At 46.4% G+C, this 24,568-nt stretch overlaps 1 protein-coding gene across 1 annotated transcript in view; it reads right to left on the bottom strand.

Moving 5' to 3' along the window:
- LOC147106251 (A-type voltage-gated potassium channel KCND2-like) overlaps positions 1-24,568 on the bottom strand; it is a 38,228-nt gene that overhangs the window by 10,571 nt on the left and 3,089 nt on the right. The window contains exons 2-3 of the mRNA XM_086009200.1: positions 7,752-7,850; positions 3,573-3,668 (exon numbers count right to left, since the gene is read on the bottom strand). Of these exons, the coding sequence (XP_085865326.1) occupies positions 3,573-3,668; positions 7,752-7,850 (195 nt within the window). The remainder of the gene's footprint in view (positions 1-3,572; positions 3,669-7,751; positions 7,851-24,568) is intronic.

Genomic DNA, 24,568 nt, shown 5'->3' with positions numbered 1-24,568 from the left:
GGTACCTTAATGGACGCTGAAGACCGAATTGATAAGAGGGGATCATCCACAAGATAGGACAATCCCTATATGGTAACATGCCAACAAAAAAGAAACAATGACTAATGCATCTTAACAGTTTAAAATGAATATATTCAAATATCTGAACAAAACACCAGCATCCCTCTGACAGCTTCATTACCTGGAAAGATTACACAGTTAATCACTATATAATATCTATGTTTATTTGATAGAAAAATTCAAATATTTTTAGTAAGAAATCATAGCCAGGAGGATTTTTAATGACTTTCTTAACAAGTTGCTTTGGGAAAATAAGATCTTAAAAATAAATAGGCTATCAAGAAGACAATAATCATCTTTAAAGAGCAAATTTAAGTATATATTATATATATGGTTTAAAAGTCTCCTATTTCATTAATGTATTGGGAGATGATTGCACTATATCTACTCTTTCCCAAGTAATATCTTTAGAGTTAGTCACGGAATGTTCTTAAGGCTTTAAGAAAACATTAAAAAAGGTTTCAATAGCTACTCTACTGAATGCCAAGCTTGTAAGTTACTTTTTTGGCAGTTAGCTGACAATAGGATTTTGAGAATAATTAAACAGCACTGGAAAACAGTGTCCTGATCAAAAAGGGCTACCATGTTAAATTTCAATCGTTTTGCAGCGACAGTCCCTGATGAGGGGAAACATAGGCTAATTTGTTAAAGACTTTCAAGAATATCACAAGAAACTTTCTTCAGATTTCGGTACATGGCAGTTTCTTCAAACTGAACATTCAAGAAGCAAAGTGGGCTAAGTAAATTTATTTCTATTCTGTGAAGTATTTAACATAAATAAGGAATGCTTTATGTGATATAGTTTCTGAGTTTGAACGCATGTTTGTGTTAGGTGACTGAGTGGCATAGTGGGCTAGCACAGTAAGCCTTCAGGTCTGGGTTCTGGGTCTGGCTGTAATGGCCCAATTTAAAATGAGCTTGGGCACTGTTAATCCAGTTCTTAGTAGATATGCATCCATGGCCAAAAATTGGTCCTAAATTAGCAATCACACTCAGAGAGGCCATAAAGATGACTCGGGTGGAAAATAAAAAAAGCCACTGTGGTGCAGTAGGGAGATGTTCTGAGATTAACAGTTAAGGCTCTTTGTTGAAGCAGAGTAGAGCGGCCAGCTAATCTCCTTCTCATAGCTGACCTGGAACTGATTGATGCTAAAATGGGAAATTTTATCCATTGTATCCATTTTCCAGTACTAACACCTGTTACCTTAATAGGTGGATACATATAAATAAAAATAACATCAGTGTTAGAGAGATATTATGCAGACAACAAAAAAACTGCAGACACAGTACTACAAATAATAACAAAGATTCCTTTCACATTTCATCAGAAATCATTCCAAGACATGCAAATCTTGCTTGCAACTTCAGACACTGGTTGGCACAATGCTGACCTATAGATGCGAACATAGAGGATACATAAAACGGACTGTCGGCTTGTGAAAAATATAGATGATTGAGTGATTTTGGATGCAGACCTCATGAGGAGGTTGAAATTCCTCTGTGTTATTTTTAACACTAGTTGATGAGTTTGCAGGAATTTCCTAAATGCGCTATTTTAACAAAGTCCTTAATCCATAGTTTATTTTTCATTAAATGCTTATTTCCCATTGTTTATTCTGTTTACATGGTGTGGTACTTTGGAAAGTTTTTTAGCCAATATTCAAGACTATTGCCAGACTGAAGTGAAACCATTGTATGAAGTCTTGCAAGGTGACTGTGATAGTGTAACACAAAGGGCTCACTGTTCCAGCAGTCCGTGCATTGGTTGCAAATTACTGCTGCAACTTCACCCGTCACATGCGCTATTTTCTTTCTGAATACAGTTACAGAAAGCTGTGAAGTGGAAAACCGAAAGAGGTAAATCTCCATATTGAATAACACAACAGTTACTTGTGTACAGTACAAGATATTTGCATTTGCACATAAGGTAAATCATCCCAATTACCACCACCAACTAAAATCATGGACTGAAACTCATTCATGCCATCGGTGATGCCATGGCCAAAAGCTCTGATGATGGCGTGCCTCAAGAAAGGACAATGATCAGAAAGATTTCTGTTGCTTTGAGCTCATGTGAAACATGATATCACTATGTATTTATTCTATGGGGATGATTGCTAGTTTTACTGCCCCCATGATTGATTCAAAAAATATTACACTGGGTGTGAAATTATATTTTCACTGTTTCGACAGCAGTGAAGATGTATTTAAGCTTCTACTAGAAGCCATGCTCCTTTATAACAAACAGAACATCATGCTGGGGAGGTCTTGAAATTGCTTCATACCAGCAAAATATGGGTGCAGCTCATAAGCACCCAGCTATGGATTTGCTACCCTTATGAAAGAAACACTAAAGTTATTGTCATTGGCAAGGTGGCTAGTTTATCATTCAATGACATTGTTAGGTAAATATCTGTCTTGGTTTGGTACCTAACAATAGAACTATAAATGTTTCTTTTTTAAAAACCCTTTGAGAACTAAATTATGTTGCAGTTTTCATAGTACTTTTTCAAATTTCCTTATTCTAAATATTTTTAAACTTCTTCCTTAAATTCCCTGTTTTATGTACAATTCCTCAACTGAAGATGTGCAGTTGACCAGCTTCCAGTCCATTGCCAATGCTGCTGTCAACTGAGTTTCCAGAATCTATCTACCCAGCAGTGGCGAGGGCTCATTCATTCTTCAATTGTCTTCTTCCCTCCTTGTGAGGAACCACTTGGTTCCTGTTCTGTGGCCTCCCTGATGCCCTGGCAAAAATTAGGAATTTTCCAAATATTTTACAATGTATAACATTTAGCCAAACTCTTCCCCCTAAAATATCTCCAGTGTTCTGGGTGTATCTTGGTTCCTATTACTGAAATATTTTTTCCGTGTTTTAAAAATAATTGCAATTCCCAGGGCATATTGTGTAAAGTAATTATTTTTAAGCATGGTAAAATTATTGGACATATAGTGGAGGAAGACTTTCCATCAAATTGAAATTATTTTTATGCAAAAAATATATATTTTTTTACAAATTTCTAAAGAAGATATAACCGTCAAATCAGTTAATGCTGAATTATCGCCAACATTTAAAGTACTGAAATTCCCCCAATCTTTTGCATTTTATGTCCTGGAGCATCTTCAAATGGTTCATTTTTTTGTCAGATTATTTCAGATATAACTAGATCCTATTAAATATTATGTGGAACATTTTTATTTTGACTTATCCTTGTTCCCTATAAATATTCCCACAGGAGGTGAAAGGGGAGGGGGTGGGGGTGGGGGCAAAGTGATGAAGGCGAAGCAAGAATGCTGTGGTGCTGTTTTAACAGAATTTTATAATTAAAATCTTAGAATTAGCTTTTTGTGTTTTCAGTGAATGGGCAATATGTTTTTTTGCAAAACATACTCCATAATTTTAGGACAATCAGTTTTCAAGCAAAAATGCTAAAAACACAAAAAGCTAGTTATAAGAGAGTCAATTCATTTTACTTCCAAGTTCTGGTGAAGGCTCAAATGTCATTTCTTACCGTAGTTTTCTCCAAACAATGTAAAAGATGGTGGTGTTGCCTCTGAAACGAAGACCCTGACTTGCTAACTAAGGCTTGTTCTTCATCATTAGATATCTGGAAAAATCAAGAGACAATTAATCGAAAACACTGTAGCCAATTAATGAATAGATTCCAAACTCTAGTTCAACATAAATGGATCCTATATTTTGAAGGATAATGTGAAGTGGGAGAGGCTACCTGTGGCTTGTGAGGAGCCATAGAAGGTGGGCGGGAAGTGTTAGAGGGGTGTTAAAGAAAAGGGAAGAGGAGAAGGGGATGAGAAGGTGGTTGCTAGAAAACTGCTCCAAAAGCCTGCTGTGAAGGCAAGAGAGGGGGGGTCAGTGGGGGAGAAATGACATTTGATACAAAGGTGAGGTTTGAGGTTTAGGAAGGTTTAGAAGGAATAGGAAGGCAAGAAATAAGCAGAGCAAGGCAGGGAAGAGGAAAGCAAAGAGGTTGGAAAGCTCTGGTAAGGCCCAACAGCCACTTTGCAGGCTTGTGCAGAACACAAACAAATCAAATTACATCACAGTAGAAAATAATGGAAAAGGAAATAAAAACAGTAGGGTAATAATAATAGCAATAGGTAAACGGCAGATGAGGAGCTGCTGCTGGTCGGATGTCAGGGTTGCTGGAAAATTAGGTTTCTTAGTAATACAAATACCTACAGGAGAGACCGTTCTATTAATTTAAATGCTCTTATACTGAGCCTTGGGACACAATATCCTCTAGAAATTCATATGTTCAGACATACAGATATCCAACTGTTCAAAATGATTCTGATTCTTTCAAGTTTATTCAACTGGATATCTGATTTTTGAATTGATTTCTTTATTCTCTCCCATCTACACTCTGTTATCTCTCCTGCAGTTCATTTTCTCTCACTGATAGTTTTCTTTTGCTGCAGTATCCATCCTCTGCTGTGATTTTTTTCTTCACGAAGGATTTTAAAAAATCCTCTCTCTGTTGTAGTTTGTTCCCCTCTCTTTCTAAATTGTTTATCTTTATTCTCATTTTTTCTTTCTTTTGCAGTCTGCACCTGTCTCCAGTTTGGTTTGTTTCCTTCTTGCTGTATTGCACTACCTCATGATGGTGGGAAGGGGATCGTGGGGGGCAGGACAGCAGGATTGGGAGGGCTCAGGAAGGAGAACAAGGGCTACTGGAACCGTTGGAGCTTTGACCACCAGGCACTGACAATAAACAAATGATACTAAAAAATCTTTACCTAAAGAAAAACTTTGCCGATTTCCAGATGCTGGAAATAGTGGGGCAATTCATGCTGCAAAGTTGGTAGCAGTGACTGCAGCAGAATCTCATTTGAATAATTTGGGGCAGACTCCTGCCTGACAGCCAGCCAGATTGACTGCCTGGCCAGTGGGCTGTAGCGGTAAGTAGAGGCAGGAGGCCACAGCCGGGACGGTCCCCAGTTTGGGGGGGGGGGGATAGAAGGGAGGCGCCAGGCTGCAGTCAGGGCTGGGGGGGTTGGGCAGGCAGATGGGGCACAAATGGGGCGGCAGTGGTGGCGAAGGCTTCCTTGCAAGAGGCCTGGGGGGAGCACTCCTGCGCCTCCTGGCCCACAGGAAATGCTAAAAGGAGCTGATCTGCAGCACTTACCTTAGGCAGTCATGCCGGGCAGCCGACAGCGCAGGCCTCCCCCCTGACCTACAGTTAAGTTTGATTCTCGCCACCGGTGCTGTCGTGGCTTTTGAATGTTAAATAGGCCCCTACCTACCTTGTGTGGGGCTTTGTTGTTGGCCTGATTGGGTTTGTAAATATGTAAATGGATGGGATTGGGTCCAGTTGCTCAATCCCGATATTTTAACCCTCCCCCAACCCTCTCCCATCGGGGGTGGGGGAGAGGGGGGTTAAAATCGAAGCCAATGAATCCAAAAGTCCACGTAACTTATGTTTAATGCTGATGGCAAAGTAATATATTTTGTACTTTAAGTTGTTCTTTGATTATATTGTGCATTTTCGAATGGATGTGAATTATTTGACATGTTTTTTTTGTTTATTCTTTAAAAAAAAAATTTTTTTATAAGTGATCAGGATTAACTGGGGGGCGAGTTTCTTTGGCATTCTCCCGCTCCACTGCTGTAACTTCAGCACATGTTCGGTGGAAACCCTCTCATAAACAGGGTCTCCGCCCAACTTCTGCCAAAGTTATGGCGGCAGAGCGGGATAAGCTGCATAATTACTAGCTGATCTGCTGTGTCTGTGTTTAAGGATAGTCTGGGTTATTGGAGCTGGGCTGTGATGTTTAGTTGCTAATCTGGCCAGTCTCTTTTCAGCTCCTATTCCGAAAAGGAGGTGGTCTAATAAGGCACATCTTGAGCAGAATTCCAGGCTAATTACTGTTGCTGTTTGAAGTGTCTCCAGATGAGCAGTTGCTTGGCTCCTTTCCTTGGTGACAGGCTACTTTATCTCAAGCTCAGAAAAACCTGCAAGAAACAACTTGCCTTCTCCTTTTGTGTATAATTTTATACACCATCGCACCAAACTCATGCGGAAGTTATGACAGCAAAGCAGGAGAAGTCCTGAAGGAATTCATCTCCGTTAATCCTGGTCACTTCTCAATCATTTTTTAAAATGATAGAGAAAACAACATGGCAAATAGTTTAAGTCTATTCGAAAATACACAACATAATCAAAGAACACCTTCAGGTACAGCATATATTTGATCTCCAAAAGGCCTTGATTGGGAGCATCACACGGAAACCATTGGTCTCCACTCTCCCAGAACCCCTAACTCAAATGCAGCATTGCTTTAATAAAGCACATGGCTTTGTAACATGAATTGATGAAAGTGTTCAGATCTTGTCCTGAAACAGGACCTGGGTGATGGAGATCGTTGGAATGTTTCGAATGACCATTTTAATTCCTAAATTCTTACCTTTTTAATAGGCCATCTGTGGTGTGCCCTAATTAACCCAGCCTTCCTCCTTCAACAAGTCCAAGTTTCCCTGGCAATTAGTCAGTGAATGCTGCCCTTTATTGTGCTTTTTATGTAGTACCGGGAATGCCTTGGACAGGCCCTTGCTTTGATATGCAGATTTCTACAGTGGCTGGATTGCGCCTGACTTTATGGAACATTGTGACCGAAGGAAACAAAAAGAAATGTTCCTAGAAAGCAGATGTATCAGATCGGCCGCCCGTTATACACAGCGCCTGATATTCAGTTCCACTGACGGCAATGGAACTGAAAGTAAGGCGCTGCGTGTGACGGGCGGCCGATCCGCTATCGCCTGTTTTGCGCCACCGCCCAAGATGATTTTCTAGGCCATGCTCTTTTCACTAGTCTTTTCCATTTTATACAAAAGTATCGAAAACCCAGTGAGGATTTAAAACACATGAGATACTGCCAGCACCTGCCACAGCTGGAACTGCTGCTACTAGATCCCGCTGTGCTCGTAAACTGTGCAGCTTGATGCTGCTCAATGGCGTCCTCTGTTGTAACCCTCCAGTGATTGCCATGCATCCGTCACATACTGCCAGCTTGTAATGATGAATCCTAGCTAGGACGTCCAGTGAACACTTTCAAAAGATATGCAAATCAAAGGGCAAATTGCTCTATCCTATCAGAAAATACACAATACACTCAAGCAGCATAGTCATGTACAGGAATTCAGTCTCTCTATGAACATGTAACTGAAAGACAACAAAATATCAGCAAACATATGTACAATAGCAAAATACGGCAGATGCTGGAAATCCGAAATAACAACTGAAAACGCTGGAAAAACTCAGCAGGCCAGGCAACATCCGTGGCGAGAGAAACAGAGTTAATGTTTCAGGTCGAAGACCTTCGTCAGAACTGGAAAAAAGCAGGAAATGGAAAGCAAGTTTAGGGGCTGGGAAAAGGGGGAGGGGATGAAAGAACAAAAGGGAAGGTCATAGGATATAAAGCAGGAGAGATTAAGAAACATTAAGAGATATTCAAGGCAAGAGGAGATGATAATGGGACAGGTTAAGATGAAGTGTGAATTGTGCTGGCAGAATGAAGGACAGCTGCCATGTGGGAGGGAAGAAAAAAAGGCCAAACAAAAAGCAAACATATGTAACTTGGGTAATAACAGTTGAATTATTTTTGGCTCAATTCTGTTTCCTGCAGAAAAGAGAAGAATAAAATGCAACACTGAGCTCTCAGCAGTCCATTACCTGCTCCAGTGAATCACTTAGTAAGCCATTGTGCTTGCTCTGCATATAAGCATTTGCACTCCCAATCTTTGACACACGGATTCTTGCAAGTCTGGCTTTCTGTACAAACAAAAACATATAAACCTATTAATAATTTATCCTTGAATTTTCCTTCCTCATTATATTTTGCATTGACAATAGAACACTCATATTGAAAGCTCCTTACCAATAAATGAGATTTGCAAGAGGAAATTATTTATTATTTATCATAATTTCAGGAGAGTAAATATTCACTCAAGTCAAAATTTTAGTCTAACGTGCTGTATTAATTTTTTTTTAAATCCTGTTTATACACCAGGCAGCTAATATCTCTTTTTCACTTAGTTTTACTTACCTGCTGAATTGATGAAAGAGTTCAGATATTGTCCTGAGGGACAAGTTTGCAGACGACACAAAGATGGGTGGGTGTGTCATGCTGTGAGGAGGATGCCGAGAAACTCCAGTATGATTCTGGACAGGTCGGGTGATTGGCAGATGCATAGCAGATGCAGTATAATGTGGATAAATGCGAGGTTATCCACTTTGGCAAACAGGAGGCGCAAAAACAGAACGGCAATATATCTGACGGAGATGGGAGGGAAGTGCAACTAGACCTGGGCGTCCTTGTGCACCAGTCGCTGACGAAAGCATGCAGGTCAGCAGGTGCAGCAGGTGGTTAAGAAGGCAAATGGTATGTTGGCCTTCGTAGCGAGAGGATTCGAGTACAGGAACAAGGGTGTCTTGCTGCAGTTGTACAGGGCCTTGGTGAGACCACACCTTGAGTATTGTGTGCAGTTTTGGTCGCCTTATCTGAGGAAGGATGTTCTTGCCATGGAGGGAGTGTAGCGAAGATTCACCAGACTGATACCTGGGATGGCAGGAATGCCGTATGAGGAGAGATTGGGTTGATTGGGCTTATACTCGCTGGAGTTTAGAAGAATGAGAGGGGATCTCATTGAAACTTATAAAATTCCTAACAGGACTAGACAGACTAGATGCAGGAAGATGTTCCCGATGGCGGGGGAGTCCAGAACCAGGGGTCACAGTCTAAAGATAAGGGGTAAGCCATTTAGGACAGAGATGAGGAGGAATTTCTTCACCCAGAGAGTGGTGAACCTGTGGAATTCTCTACCACAGAAGGCAGTTGAGGCCAATTCAATAAATATATGCAAGAAGGAGTTAGATATATTTCTTAAGGCTAAAGGGGATCAAGGATATGGGGAGAAAGCAGGGACAGGGTACTGAATTTGGATGATCAGCCATGATCTCATTAAATGGCGGAGCAGGCTCGAGGGGCCGAATGGCCTACTCCTGCTCCTATCTTCTATGTTTCTATGACCTGGGTGACGGAGATTGTTGGAATGTTTCGAATGACTATTTTAATTCTTAAATTCTTACCTTTTTAATAGGCCATCTGTGGTGTACCTTAATTAACCCAGCCTTCCTCCTTCAGCAAGCCCAAGTTTCCCTGGCAATTGGTCAGTGAATGCTGCCCTTTATTTGTGCTTCGTTAGTGGATTTTTTTACATTGATAAAATCCGTTACAATACACGCACTCATGTAAACACTCACCCTTACATCTACTGCACACACATAGTCACATTTGGTCACCATTTCAACCCTGAAACTTTTACTGAATAACCAGAGAGCATGTTGAAAACAAACATGTATGCACCCAGCCCCCACAACAAATATAACGATATTACACTGTATGAGACATTTTTAGACTGAACATGTAGGTTACCTAAAATTATGGGGGAGATTTCCACAGGCTCTGCCAGGTGGAAACAGGACAGTAACGCCCCGAAAATTATGGGGAAAACCTACTGCCCGATTTCCACTCCTGAACTCGAAACCACCATCCTCAAAGGGGCCTTCTGCTGAGTGGCTGGAGTGCCTATCTGTTTCAGGCGCTGGGCTGTTTTAATACATAAATTGGGGTCCTATGATGTAGATAGAGCCCCGATATCCTGTGCCGTGCATGCTCCGCCCAGTTTTACCTGGCGTACAGCCAAAGAGGACCAGAAACGGTAGATTTCAAATTATTTTTGTGAGGCCAGGGGGGGCAGGGGTGCTCCTCCAGGCTCCACAGGAATAATGTGGGCCACTGCCACACTGGGCTTCCACCCCCTTCAATTGCTCTTCCCCCCCCCAGACCTACCTTGCTGCCAGCTGGATCGGCCTCTGGCTGTCTTATACTGCACCAGCCTGGAGCTGGTGAGCTATGGCCTGCCGATGACACGGTATTGAGGCCCGGCCTTCAAAAAGGATCGGGCCACCCGCCAGCAATATTGGGCAGCTTCGCCATAGTTAAAATCTACCCCAGTATTTAATATAATACTCTGTTAAAAATACAAACCAGAAGACATAACGGGGGAGAAATTCGGTTGGTAGCGCCAGCGATTAGCGCCTAAAGAGGCCGAGAATTGGGGCGTTACCCAATTTTCGGGCAGGCGCAGTGAACCCAGCGCCTCTTGCCATATTGAGTGGGTTTTAGCGCCGGCGCTAGCACCCGCTCGTGGGCGCAGGCAGATCATGATGTCATTTCAGTGTGCAACGCCTTTTTGGCGCCCCGGACCGGAAATTCAGTGGCGCCCCCCTCCGTTCCAACCGGCGCTAATAAGGACAGCTTCCTGGAATGTTCCCCAGTCGCTCTCGGGCTTAGGGGGGCACTCTTTAAAGGGGACTGCACTGGTATAAAAGCGGCAGCCATTTTGGGAGCACAACTTCTTTGAGATATACACAGAGTTGCAAAGTTGAACTCTGAGCCATATCACTAGTGACCCAGCGCTGCCAGAGGACCTTCAGCCTTCATACCATCACCCTGCTGCTGGTGAGCGTTTACACCTTATTTAATTTCTGGTGACCTATTATTATGGGGGCTGCTTTGGAGGGGAACGTCCTGCTGCTCGACCATCTGGAAAGGGCACAGGGACGGAGGGAGAGAGGGCCAGGAATGGCCAGACGGAGGAGGGCCAACAGACATCGCCACACCAGACCTAACGCTGCCAGGGTATTAAGGCAGCAGTTCTCTTACCTCAACATGTCGGAGGAGCAGTGTGTTAGGAGGCTGCAATTCAGAAAGGAGGTGGTGACTGAGCTGTGCCACCTGCTTCAGGCAGATCTGCAGCCGCAGATAAGGTGCAGGACCTCTCTGTCGGTGGCTGTGAAGATAACAGTGGCATTGAATTTCTATGCGACCGGCTCCTTTCAGTCAGCAACTGGGGACATTGCCAACATCTCCCAGTTTGCGGTGCATAGCTGCATCCAGCAGGTTACAGATGCCCTGTTTAAAAGGCGGCAGCAGTACATCTCCTTCAATGTGACACCAGAGAAGCAGCGGGAGCGCGCAGAGGGCTTCGCGGCAATAGCGGACTTCCCCATGGTGCAGGGCGCCATTGACTGCACGCACGTGGCTTTGCGGGCGCCTGTTTTGAATCCTGAGGAGTTCCGCAACCGCAAGGGGTTCCACTCCTTGAATGTGCAGCTGGTCTGTGACCACCGGCAGCTGATCCTGGCGGTCAATGCTCAGTTCCCAGGCAGCAGCCACGACGCATTCATCCTGCGCCAGACTTCAGTCGCTGACCTTTTCGAGGCCCCGGCTCACCCAGAAGGCTGGCTTCTCGGCGACAAGGGCTATCCTCTGTGCCCATGGCTGATGACCCCGCTCCGTACGCCCAGCACCCCTGCTGAAGAGCACTACAACGTCAGCCATCAGGCGACGAGGAACATTGTGGAGCACACAATTGGCGTGCTGAAGCAGCGGTTCCGCTGTTTGGACCATTCAGGAGGCGCCTTGCAGTACTCACCAGAGCGAGTCTCCCACTTCGTCGTTGTCTGCTGCATGCTCCATAACCTCACCACCCTGCGCACCCAGCCAATGCCAGCAGACATTGAAGGACCAGCAGAGGAGGAGGAGGAGGAGGAGCAGGAGGAGGACCAAGACGGGAGGGTCCGAGAAACTGGAAGGGCCGTCCGTCAGAGGCTGATAAGGAGTCGGTTCTAACCATTCGGATAACCCAAAGCCTATGAAGGCCAGAATGATTGAAAATAGCAGAAATGGCCAATGACAATAAAATTATTTATTTTGAAAAATGTGCTTCCTTCCAACATGACAAAGCAATGGCAACAGAAATCTTAACTAACAAACTAACACATAAGTGTGTCGCACACCCGGGAGACTATCCAAAACATGACTAACATTCAGACCAAGTGGCTCGCACACCCGGGAGACTATCCAAAACATGACTAACATTCAGAACAACATCCACGGCCTTGATTTCTAGAAATAGGACGTCTCAGCAGCACCTTCTGCTCTTTCCCCTTTGATGGTGATCAACTTCTCTTGCGAGAACGGCCCCTTCCCTCCCTGCAACTCCTCCGTAATGGGACCCCAGTGGCTGCATGAAGGCTGGGGGACGCCTGCTGACTGTCCGAAAGCGCAGATGCCCCTGAGGGACGGCCTGGGCGGACTCTGGGCTTGGAGGGGCCGGATGCTGACTGCTCTAAATGGGCATGGGTGGAAGCAGTCTGCCCTGCAGGTGATGGCAGCTGCAGTGGAGACGTGCCAGCGTTGGCTTCAGGAATGCTGACATCCTGAGAGTGGACACCTGCTCCGTGGTCGGCCGACACACTTGCACTCTGACGGGGCAGCACCGCAGCATGCGCACCAATCGGCTGGTCCACAGATTGCTGGCCTGCTGTGGTGTTGCAAGGGCCCCAGGTAATCCTGCCTGATCCATTGAGGGTGGCAGCAGTCAGTGCTTGTGTGGCCTCAATCTGCCTCTGCATGAGGCCAGCGAGGGACTGCGTGGCAGCACTCAGCACTTGCGTGGCAGGTGCCAGTGCTTCGGTCAAGCCCTGGACAGTCCTTTCCAGTGATGCACCGAAGCCCTGGACAGTCCTTTCCAGTGATGCACCGAAGCCCTGGGCACTCCTTTCCTGTGCTGCCCCGAAGTCTTGTGTACTCCTCGCCTGTGCTGCCCCAAAGTCTTGCACAATCCTTGCCAGTGTCTCGATGGATTCAGGCATCCTTGCCACTGCAGCCATCAGCTCAGTGTGCCCGAGTCGAGCCTGTGCGCTCATTTCTGCGAGGGAACGCACCTCTTCTGCGCTCTGTGCAGCAGTCATCGTGGCCTGACGCGCTCTCCGGGGAGACGGTTCCCGAGCTTCCCTACTCCCCTTGCGTTGCTGGAGCCCGCTGGTTCCTGCAACTGGTTCCTCCTCAGAGCCATCCCCCCCGCTCCCTTCCAGGGAAGCACTATCCCCAGTCTGCAGATGGGCTGGCTCGCCTGAGGGTGGCACGGATGGTCCGGCTTCCTCCTGCTCCTCGCCTCCGGAGTCAGTGTCCCTGGCAGCTTGAGGGCCCGGCTCCCGAGCTGGTGATGCAGCATCTGAAAGCAGGGAGGTTGAAGAGTGGCTTTAGCGAAAGGACAGGGTGGCAGCAAGGGATGCAAGAGTGCTGCAATGCTCTGACATGGGTCCAGAGTGAAAAAGCATGCTGGTGGGGGGAACAAGTGGAAGGAGACAGTTCAAAAAGGTGATGACCTTACCATCGCTGTGCACAATGGGGTCGGCAGCTCCAGTGGTGACAGGACCACTCATCTGGCCTCCAACAATCTGGTGGACTCTCTCCTCCAGGTCCGTCAGTATCTGCAGCTGAGGAGGGCCTCCTCCAGTACGAATCTGTTCCCTCCGGTTCCTGGCCAGCTTGGCCTGCAGGACAGGAAGTTATGAAAAAGTGTGCCCTGAGTTGTCATCTCATGCCCCCCATGGTGGATCAGCCCTTACAGTGTGCCCTGAGTTGTCATCTCATGCCCCCCATGGTGGATCAGCCCTTACAGTATGCCCTGAGTTGAATGTGCGTGTGCGTTCCCAGAAAGGGCCATGGGTGCTGGCTGACAGATGGCCATTGGGGCATCGCGCACCCTCTGGCTATAAAGTCAGGTGCAGATGGAGGGATGAAGAAGATTGCCAAAAAGCCACTCACCCTAATAACCCGAGTGAGATCGTTGAACTTCTTCCTGCATTGCACAGGAATCCTGGGCGCCACGCTGCTGGAGTTGACTCTTCGACAAACTTCCCTCCAAGCTCTGCGGTATTCATTCTGATGAGGCCTCCTGCCATTGTCAGGGTACAGCACTGCTCGCCGGCGCTCCACTGCGCCAACCAAAGCATCCAATGCCCTCTCGGTAAAGCGCTCCGCTCTCTGCCTCACCCTCTCCATCTGGTCAAAGTTTGTAACGCCTCAGAATGCACAGCGCTGATTTTGAGGCCTACAGGGCGATGAGTGTGGCTCCTGAACCTAAATGACCCGCCCCTTTAAGAGCTGGCCGGTGCCAGCATGTCTCGTGGTCATCGATTATTGACAGCACCTGCGCTGCGCCCGTCCGCCCAGATATTGAGTAGCGCCGCCAGGTTAGCGCCTTAGGAGTCCCGTGCAGCGCCTGATTTTACGCCGCAATCTCCTTCAGGGGTGATGCAACCCAATATCGCTCGAGGTGGCAATAAGTTGCGCCTGGCGATACATTTTGTGCAGCGCCAATTCTAGCGCCCCAAGCGGGGCTATACCCAATTTCTCCCCCAACTTGTTTTAAATTACTTGATTTGCATATTTGCGAGTTCATATTTCAACAATTCCAACACTACACTCTCTTGCACCCCTCAATTGCTTATCTATATATATAAATCGGTACATCTGTCTGTCTGTCTGTCTGTCATTCTGTCATTCTGTCTGTCATCGCGTGTGCGTCTGTCGGGCTATGCGCTCGAAAGTTACAGGGCGTACCTACGCGCGCGTTACCTCCAAAGAAAGCTTACGCTTCCGAGACGGTTTTAAGCGTATTTACGTTTCGGCCGGGCTAAAATCGCGCCCGCGGTATGCCAAAAACCTTCAACGTTCCGCTCATTAGCATCTCATTATCCGCTCATTAGCGACAGAGTGACCTCGAGCTCGACCAATCGTACGCCGGGTTGCTGGCGTGTGCCGCCGGGCCAATCGGTGCGTGTGTGTCCGGGCCATATCGTTCTGAACCGAGGTGAGTCGCCGCCATCTTGATTCCAAACTTTTCCTTTCTTTTTTCCGCTTTCTGCGTCTTAAAAAAAAACGTTGCTTTTAAAACACATATTGTTTAAAAAAAAAATGATTTAGAAAGTAATTAACTTATCTAATCTAATTAATTTTCCTACCTTTCCCCGTTTTTCCAGGTAGGCCTAGAAGCCTCGGCGTCTCCTCCGCACCCACGCCCGAGCTAGGCACCTCCCGGCCCCACTCGAAGGCTGGAGGGCCGAGCCTCAGCCCAGCGCTGCTAGGGTGCGCGCACAGCAGGAGCTGAGACGCGGCGTCTCTCTCTGGCTCGGCCGGGGGGTGGGGCTTGCTGAGCGTCGACGGTTACCCTGGCAACCGGCCCCGCCGGCCGTCTTGCACAGCCGCAATCGGCGGTCTTCACCTCGGGGGGGGGGGGCGCGACCCTCGGAGGGGGGGGCCGCGACCCTCGGGGGGGGGGCCGCGCGCGCAGCAGGAGCAGCTGAGACGCGGCGTCTCTCTCTCTGGCTCGGCCGGGGGGGCGGGGCTTGGTCAGCATCACGGTTACCCTGGCAACCGGGCCCGCCGGCCGAGCCAGAGGGAGACGCCGCGTCTCAGCTGCTCCTGCTGCGCGCGCAATCGGCGGTCTTCACCTCGGGGGGGAGGCCGCGACCCTCAGGGGGGGGGGCCGCGACCCTCGGGGGGCCGCGACCCTCGGGGGGGGGCCGCGACCCTCGGGGGGGCCCCCCGCCCTCCCTCCCCTCCCGCCCTCCCCCCCCTCCCTCCCCCCTCCCCCCCACCCTCCCCCCTCCCTTCCCCCCCGCCCTCCCTTCCCCCCTCCCTTCCCCCCGCCCTCTTCCCCCCCGCCCTCCCTTCCCCACCCCCCCCTCCCCCTCCCCCCCCCTCCCCTCCCCTCCTCCCCTCCCCTCCCTCTCTTCCCCCCAGTCGCTCTCTCTCTTCCCCCCAGTCGCTCTCTCTCTCTCTCTTCCAACAACAACATTCCCTCGAAAAAGCCTCGGCACCGCCGGGCACTTCAGCTAGTCTATATATATAAATAAATCGGTACTTCTGTCTGTCATTCTGTCTGTCATCGCATGTGCGTCTGTCGGGTATGCGCTCGAAAGTTACAGGGTGTACCAACGCGCGCGTTACCTCCAAAGAAAGCTTACGTTTCCGAGACGGTTTTAAGCGTATTTACGTTTCGGCCGGGCTAAAATCGCGCCCGCGGTATCCGAAAAACCTTCAACGTTCCGCTCATTAGCATCTCATTATCCGCTCATTAGCGACAGAGTGACCTCGAGGTTGACCAATCGTACGGCGGCTTGCTTCCGCGTGCGGCCGGGCCAATTGGTGCGTGTGTTGGCGGGCCTTATCGCTCTGAACCGAGGTGAGTCGCCGCCATCTTGATTCCAAACTTTTCCTTTCTTTTTCCCGCTTTCTGCGTCTTTAAAAAAAACGTTGCTTTTAAAACACATATTGTTTTTTAAAAAAATGATTTAGAAACGAATTAACTTATCTAATCTCATTAATTTTCCTACCTTTCCCCGTTTTTCCAGGTAGGCCTCGAAGCCTCGGCTTCTCCTTCGCACCCACGCCCGAGCTAGGCACCTCCCGGCCCCACTCGAAGGCTGGAGGGCCGAGCCTCAGCCCAGCGCCGCTAGGGTGCGCGCGCAGCAGGAGCTGAGACGCGGCGTCTCTCTCTGGCTCGGCCGGGGGGCGGGACTTGCTGAGCGTCAAGCGTCACCCTGGCAACCGGCCCCCCGGCCGTCTCGCACAGCCGCAATCGCCGGTCTTCACCTCGGCGGGGGGGGGGGGGCGCGACCCTCGGGGAGGGCCGCGACCCTCGGGGGGGGGCCGCCAAGCGTCACCCTGGCAACCGGCCCCCCGGCCGTCTCGTACAGCCGCAATCGGCGGTCTTCACCTCGGGGGGGGGGCGCGACCCACGGGGGGGGGCCGCGACCCTCGGGGGGGCCGCGACCCTCGGGGCGGGGGGGCGTGACCCACGGGGGGGCCGCGACCCTCGGGGGGGGCCGCCCTCCCTCCCCTCCCTCCCCCCCCTGCGCCCCCCTCCCCTCTCTCCCCCCCCGCCCCCTCCCCTTCCCCCCTTACCTTCCCCCCCGCCCTCCCTTCCCCCCTCCCCTCCCTCCCCCCCGCCCCTCCCTCCCCTCCCTCCCCCCCACCCCCCTTCCCTTCCCCCCCTCTCCCCCCCCTTCCCTTCCCCCCTCCCCCCTTCCCTTCCCCCCCGCCCTCCCTTCCCCCCCGCCCCCTGCCCTCCCTCCCCCCCCCCCAGTCGCTCTCTCTCTCTCTCTCTTCCAACAACAACATGCCCTCGAAAAAGCCTCTGCACCGCCGGGCACTTCAGCTAGTTTTACAATATATAATCTGCACTATCCACCTCCACTATTTCCCTGAGCAGTCTGTACCACACATTCCCCCACTTTCTGTCTGAAGGGAGTGGTTGAGGCGAATAGCATAGATGCATTTAAGGGGAAGCTAGATAAACACATGAGGAAGAACGTAAAAAAAGGATACGCTGATAGGGTGAGATGAAGAGGGGGTGGGAAGAGGCTTGTATGGAGCATAAACACCAGCATGGACCAGTTGGGCCAAATGGCCTTTTTCTGTGCTGTAAAATTGATGTAATAGAATTATACAGCACAGAAACACGCCATTCAGACCTAAGAGGTCTATGCCGGTGTCTATGCTCCACACGAGCCTCCTCCCACCCTATCAACATATCATTCTATTCCTTTCTCCCTCATTATCTAGCTTCCCCTTAAATGCATCTGCTATTCGCCTCAACCACTCCATGTGGTAGCGAGTTCCACACTCTCACCACTCTCTGAGTAAGGAAGTTTCTCCTGAATTCCTTACTGGATTTATTAGTGACCATTCTGTATTTATGGCCCCTAGTTTTGGACTGTAATATAGTTTCATGTTTTTCTGCTGCCACACCTGTGCTGAATAAAAACCTGAAGCTGCACTTACCTCAACTGGTTATTTATATCACACAGCCAATTCAAATACTATATGGGAAAATCAGATTGAGAAATAGCTTGGGAAGGTATCATCACTTTACATAACAGAAAAAAAACATGCATAGTTTAAAACGGAATCACATTTGCTTTGTGAACCATCTAAAGATAATACAGCATTTTGTGTTTAAAATTAAATACATCTGTATGCACATGCTTATTTAGTATTCTAATCACTGCCACTGTAGACTCGAGTATGCAGACAACACCTGAATTGCTGTTACCTTGGGCACTATATTTAATCAAATATTTTGGCAAAGAATTTTGACATGGTTTCTTGTTTTACTGTCTAACTAAAACTTAGTGTAAATAAATGTTATTTATTCGCATAAATAACCAAAGGGAAAATAAGGTCAGTCAATTGAGCACTACTGCATAGTTTATCAAAGGATTTATTTTGATATGAAGCCAATTAAAACAATGTTCTGTAGAACTTTGTCCCTCATATGTTATTGGTTAATAAAGTAACAATGTATTTCAATCACACACTCAGCTTTATTAAATATTTCTCAGGTTTTGCTCCTCCTGTGATAAGCATGTAGCACCACTGGGCAGTTACAATTTTTCTGCTGTCAATGGTTAGTTTTAGTTTTCACTCAAGACAAACATCACACAATATATAGGGCAAAAAGTTCAAATATTTTATAAGGTAACAAAACCATTAGAAAGATGTGATCTTATTCCATAATACATCGCATTAGATGAAAGCAATGTTATTAGATTGAACTTGACAAAGCATCATGAAAGATGTTGAAGAAATTCATGGTATTTATATAAACTCTGCTAATATAAATTTTTAATATCTTGGTGAAGCAATGCAAGTATAACCTGTGCTTGGACATAGAATCATCATGGAAGCTTACAGCTCAGAAGGAGGCCATTCGGTCCGTCGTGCCTATGCTGGCTCTTTGAAAGAGCAGTTGTGCTTAGTCCTCTCCACCCCCGCCCCCGTTGCATTTTGTCCGTAACCCTGTAAGTTCGTCATCCTCAAGTACCTGTGTAACTCCCTTTTAAAATTGCTTATGGAATCAGCTTCCTCCACCTTTTTGAAGTAGAGCGTTCCAGATCCCGACAACTCTCTGAGTGCGAAGATTTTTCCTCATCTCCCCTCTAGATCTCTTGCCAATGATGTTAAATCTATGACCTCTGGTTATTAACCCACTCGCCAGAGGGAATAGTTTTTCTCTATCTATTCTATCAAAACCTCTCATCATCTTGAAAACCTCTATTAGGTCACCTCTTAACCGTTTCTGTTCCTTGGAGAACAGTCCTAACCTTTCCAATCTACACTCATAACTGAAGTCCTTCATCCCTGGTAGCATCCTGGTAAACCTCTTCTGTACCCTTTCTAAGGCCTTTACATCTTTCCTGAAGTGTGATACCTAGAATTGTCCACAATACTCCAGCTGAGGCCTAACCAGTGATTTACTGTAACTACTTTCCTATCTGCCTGACACTTCGTTCACACTGACTGGTTTCAGCAATATTCTTGCACCTGTGATGAAGTATAATTGAAGAAATCTATTTTATCCACTCTAAACTTTTCCTGCTTCATAGAGCACTGTAGGACAACTGTGATATCGCAGGCAGGAATTCAAAATTCAAGTGGAACATAAGAAATAGGAGCAGGAGTAGGCCATATGGCCCCTCGATAGATTCTGAAAACACTTCACAGAAAGAGTAGATAGATACTATATTTTCTAGTACCTGAGACATTTAATAATCATTAAAAAATACTTAACTGCTATTCATTGTCAAACTTCCTAATGGCAAATTAAAAAAAATATATGGTCCTAAAAGGATAAAGGTCAGGTTTCATAATAAAGCTGGTGTCAAAATAATTGTCTATCAATTTAGAATGGTCAATATTTGTAACAACTCCGTGTAAATAAGTTTTGTCTGCTCTCTGTTCTAAATTCCTATGGTCCACGGCACTGAGCTTGTATTTTTTAACCAAAATCCACCACCTCACACTTACTGACATTGATCATATGGCCCTTTTGCAAATGCTTATTTTTTAACCTTTTCTTTTATTCTACTACAGAATGTTAATTACTGGTGTGAAAACTGAAATTATATAAACATTAGCAGATCTCCTGTGGCAATGTGAGCTGGAGGTTATAATGCTGCAAGATGGGGTGTTGGAGTGGGGAAGTGTTGTACAGTACATTTCCAATGAAATGATTTGGAAAGGAGTTTGTGTGAGGATGCTCAGAGACAGTGAAGTAAATATTTTTAATTGGTTTCCGAAAAATAAACAACTAGAGGTTGAATTTCTGCAGTTGTTCTCCTGGCCATCCGCTGTAACTTCACAGCAGATGAACGGGAGAATTCCAATAGGAATTCAATCCCAGTGTTTAACTTACTCACTGCATATAGAGGAAAAAATTGTTCCCCTTGCATACCAGGATTACAGGGCCTTTAATGTAGTAAAACGACCCAAGGTGCTTCATAGGCTGCGCTCAGGGAAACCAGCCCTACTCAACGCCTGTCAACCAAGAAGGTAACCAACTTACCTAAATGTGGAGCCGGTAGGAGCAGGTATGCTCCTCCCAACCCCTCATTTAAAGGACCTGGGGCTAGATTTTCAGTTGCTTGCGCCAGCAATTAGCGCCTTAAGAGAAGTGATTTTCGGGCGCTATGCGTGTAGTGCCCGGGCGCAGCGCAGTTTGCGCTCCGCCCCAAATTAAGTTGCCCGTTAGCGCCGGCGCAAAGTTTAGCGGCCGCCCGGATGCGCGCGCAGAAAATGACGTCACATCCTCGTGCAACGCCCTTTGGCCGCCCCGAATCCAAACTTCAGTCGGACCGCCCCATTGTGCGGCTGGCGTCCAGAGCGTTCGTAAAATGGAACGCAACACACCCTGGGGAGCGCAAATTAAAGGGCGCTCCTCCTGCACTATAACAGGCACTCTGCATGTGTTGTGTGGAAGGCTCCAGTGTGTTGTTGTGAACGGTGTATTTATGTTTCCGTCCTCCTCCTCCTCCTCCTCCTCTTCTCTCTTGACCTTTCCCCCCCAGACTGTGCCTTTGAAAAAAACACATGCACCCTTCCCCTTTAAGAGCTCACTGGCACCAGAGTGTCTGCCGTGCGCTGCGCCCGAGCTCGGGCGCTGCGCTCTGCACCGCCGGCTTAGCGCCTAAAGATAGTAGTGGAACGCCTCTTTTAGCGCTCCACCAACCTCTTAGGGCGAAGCCACTGAATTTCCGGCAACGGGGCGCTACTTTGGGGCGGGCGCTAACTGCGGGCGGGCGCTAAGGTTAGCGCCCCAAAACTGTCTATACTGAAAATCTAGGCCCTGGACTGCAGCTTATCAGAGAGACCCGAAGCATTTGCAACAAAAAAAGACATCAAAGTCAACTCAATAATTGAAAATAAAGAAAAAAAGACAGGCCTTTCACGACCTCAGGATGTTCCAAAGTGCTTTACAGCCAATGGTGTATTTTTGAAGTGTAGTCACTGTTGTAATGTAGGAAACGCGGCAGCCAATTTTGTACACAACAGCAATGTGATAATGACCAGATAATCTGTTTTAGTGATGTTGATTGAGGGATAAATATTAGCCAGGACACCGGGGAGAACTCCCCTGCTCCTCTTCGAAATAGTGCCATGGGATCTTTTACATCCACCTTAGAGGACAGATGGTTTAACGTCTCATCTGAAAGATGGCACCTCTGACAGTGCAGCACTCCCTCAGTACTGCACTAGAGTGGCAGCCTAGGTTTTTGAACCTCCAGGCAAGTACTCCAAAGTGATCCTCAGGCTTGTGATACAGGAGGCCTTTGCAAGAAAATATTTCTAGGGATTTAACCTGTTCAGGCAGCTCTATGAGTAAAAAGAAACATTTTACTCTGAAGAGTTTAATTTTTTTAATTTTTTTTTATGAAGATACTTTCGCCATCATGTGACTGGACCAGTAAAACAAATACACTGGCAGTTTCAGAGATTACTTTGACATAAATTAAGTAGGATATTAGAAATTCTGAAAGCTAAGTTTTTAAGGTCTAAGAATACCTAGACAGAGAAATAATGAACTGGATAAATTTGTGGTGCAGATGTTAATGAGCACCCAAACAGTAAACTACCGACCAATACATAACCAATCATTTTCTTTAAATACCTGTTATTTGTTGCTTGCTATCATCAGAACAAGGAATATTGCCAAGTTTACACCTCAAATGCCTGCTTGGCCTTGAGTTCCAAGTACAGTTTGGGTATTATTAAAAACATAAAAGGGGCTCCTACCTTCAAAGATCAGTTTGCACCTCCCTAGAACAAGATTGCGATTCAGTTCCAAAAGGAGTTAAAAGCAGTTTATCTGAGATTGCCTCAATTTATTTCTCATAGGACCCTTACGGCCCACAAAGAGGAGAATTTAATCTCATCATTCTGGGCTGAGTGTTGCTAAAAAGAAATAAATGACGTATAAGTAACTTCTTTCACCATATGGGTAAAAGGAAAACCATAAAAAAGCTGTAAATCTGAAATAAAAGCAGAAAATGCTAGAAATGCACAGCAGGTTGACCAGGATCTGAAAAAAGATAGGTTAATAGTTTGGGTGCAACCCTTCATCAGAACTGCCGCAGTCAGGTTGGAGAACTGTATAATAGGGGGTTGTTCAGTATGATTATGGCAGTTCTGATGAAGGATATGTCTAAAACTTTTCTCTTATGACCTATTTCAGCTTTAAATGCATTCCTGAGTCCTCAACTATTGCTATAAATAACCAAAGTAAAATATTGAAGGTAAAACTTCAAACAAATCTGTCACTGGTAGCTCAGTCAGTGAGTGCTCTGCGTGCTAGGAACCATGCAGACTAGGAAATTCCCAGGTTAATCTTTGGTCTCTGCTGAATTAACTCATCTTAGCTGGCTTGGCGCAGCTGGTGGGACCTTACAATTGACCTCAATGTCTCTGGGCTAGAGCAGGAAAAAATAGATAGGGTTTCTGTTCCCGATCACCATCCAGTGATTCATTGTGAAAAGTGGTGAGTATATGCACCTGTGTTTTAGTGTTCCCTTGGGAGTTTCCAAGTCTGTATGGCTCAGCAGGCAGTGCTTTTACTCACTGAGCTACCAGTGGCAGATTTATCTTTTACATTTTACCTTCAATGTTTCACTCTACCAACTGAAGTTTCAGTTAAATAGTGTGCAACAAGCTCCTGAATTTTGTCACTTACAATGCTGTTACAGACTGAATGAGAACAGATATGACCAGCCCAACCTATCCTCTCGAAAAATGGATGAAAGAGGCACATATACCTTGCTTCAGATTATATTATGTCTGTATCTTGTTCTTTTGAGTCTACTCCATCAACAGCCTCCACTGAGCATAGCATAAACAGAAAATTCTTCCAAAATGAAAAAATGTTTCAACTCTTTGCATTAATAACTACATGTGCTAATCTCTGCTTAAATTAGATTTTGGAGGCAGCACAAATAAATGTTGAACTTGCCAGAAAGGCTGAAATACTATGAGCCATTCAATTAATTCTGTTTGCAATGGCTACAGTTGGACAGGAACTGAGCTCACTTTGAGAGTTTTTACAGCATCAAGTTTTGATGTGATCTTCCAAGGGAATAGTACCTTAGTAATAGCCTGGCAAGAGGAAAAGATACGAACTCTGAGACAGCAATGTTCGAATATTGATATGAGTGACTGGATCCGCTTCTTTAAAACCTTCTACTCAGAGCTATAATGGGAAGAAGAGGAAATCTTGATGCTTAATTTTAATTCATGGCATGTTCCCGATGCATCCCCGCCATCCCCCACCTTAACTTCCCTGAACAGGGACAGAAAGGCCACCCGCTACAGAGGACTGGGGCTCTAATTTAAATGGTGAAGTTGCGTCCCAATTATGTCATCGGGAGACTAATAGCTGGACATTCTCTGACTCACCAGCAAGAGCTGGCGGTAGGCAGCATCCTGGCCACAGGTGGCCCAGGTAAATTCATTTTGTCTTACTTGTTAAAGGTTCCTTGTGGGCCTCCTCTGCTCCGGGCATCTCCCACTGATTGTGGATTTTCCCGATCCATCCCCCATTCCTGACACCTTGCTGGGGACCATTTCCGTGCAAACAGAAATATTGGTCTGGTGCTTTAAATAGTTATATTTTACTGCATTACAATCATTATAATTTATAACATTTTCATCCATGAATAATCCAAATAAAGCTAGAATTTTGAACGAGATATGATAGCCAGTTAATTTCAACAATATCATGAATTAAGAAATCCTAAAAGGGAGTTGCCCTGATAACTCAGTGAATAAGTACATTGCATAGTAGTATGGCATTGATCCACATAGACAAGGATAGTTGGAGTATTGGGCCAACATTTGCGATCAGAGACTTCCCGCGGGCGGACGCCTCCGACCTGCAAAATGTCTACGAAAGTAGCTGGTGACCCGGGAGGTACGGTGGCTTGCGATCCTGGGCCTCTCCGGGTCCACGCGGGCAAAGCCCCACGTATCCCAGGGGCACAAGCAGTTCATAGGCGCTCCTGGGATCACGTGGGCCGGCCCAAACAATAAAAGAAGGGAATCCCCATTCATACTTTTGACAGTATGAATGGGGATCACTTAAAAAATACACCAACACATGAAATAATTTTTTAAAATTATATATTTAAAATGAATTAAAATGCCGTTTAATTAAATATTTTAAACAAAAGTTTTATTTTTTGAAAAAAAAAATTAAATCTTTTTACGGGGCTAAAAATAAACTTACCTTTTTGAAGAGTAT

This window comes from Somniosus microcephalus, chromosome 16 (assembly GCF_052327205.1).
Source record: "Somniosus microcephalus isolate GS21.2 chromosome 16, FLI_Smic_1.0, whole genome shotgun sequence".
In the NCBI taxonomy this organism is placed as follows: Eukaryota; Metazoa; Chordata; class Chondrichthyes; order Squaliformes; family Somniosidae; genus Somniosus; species Somniosus microcephalus.
The sequence above is the reverse complement of the archived record's forward strand: the minus strand, read 5'-3'. Positions and strand labels throughout refer to the sequence as shown.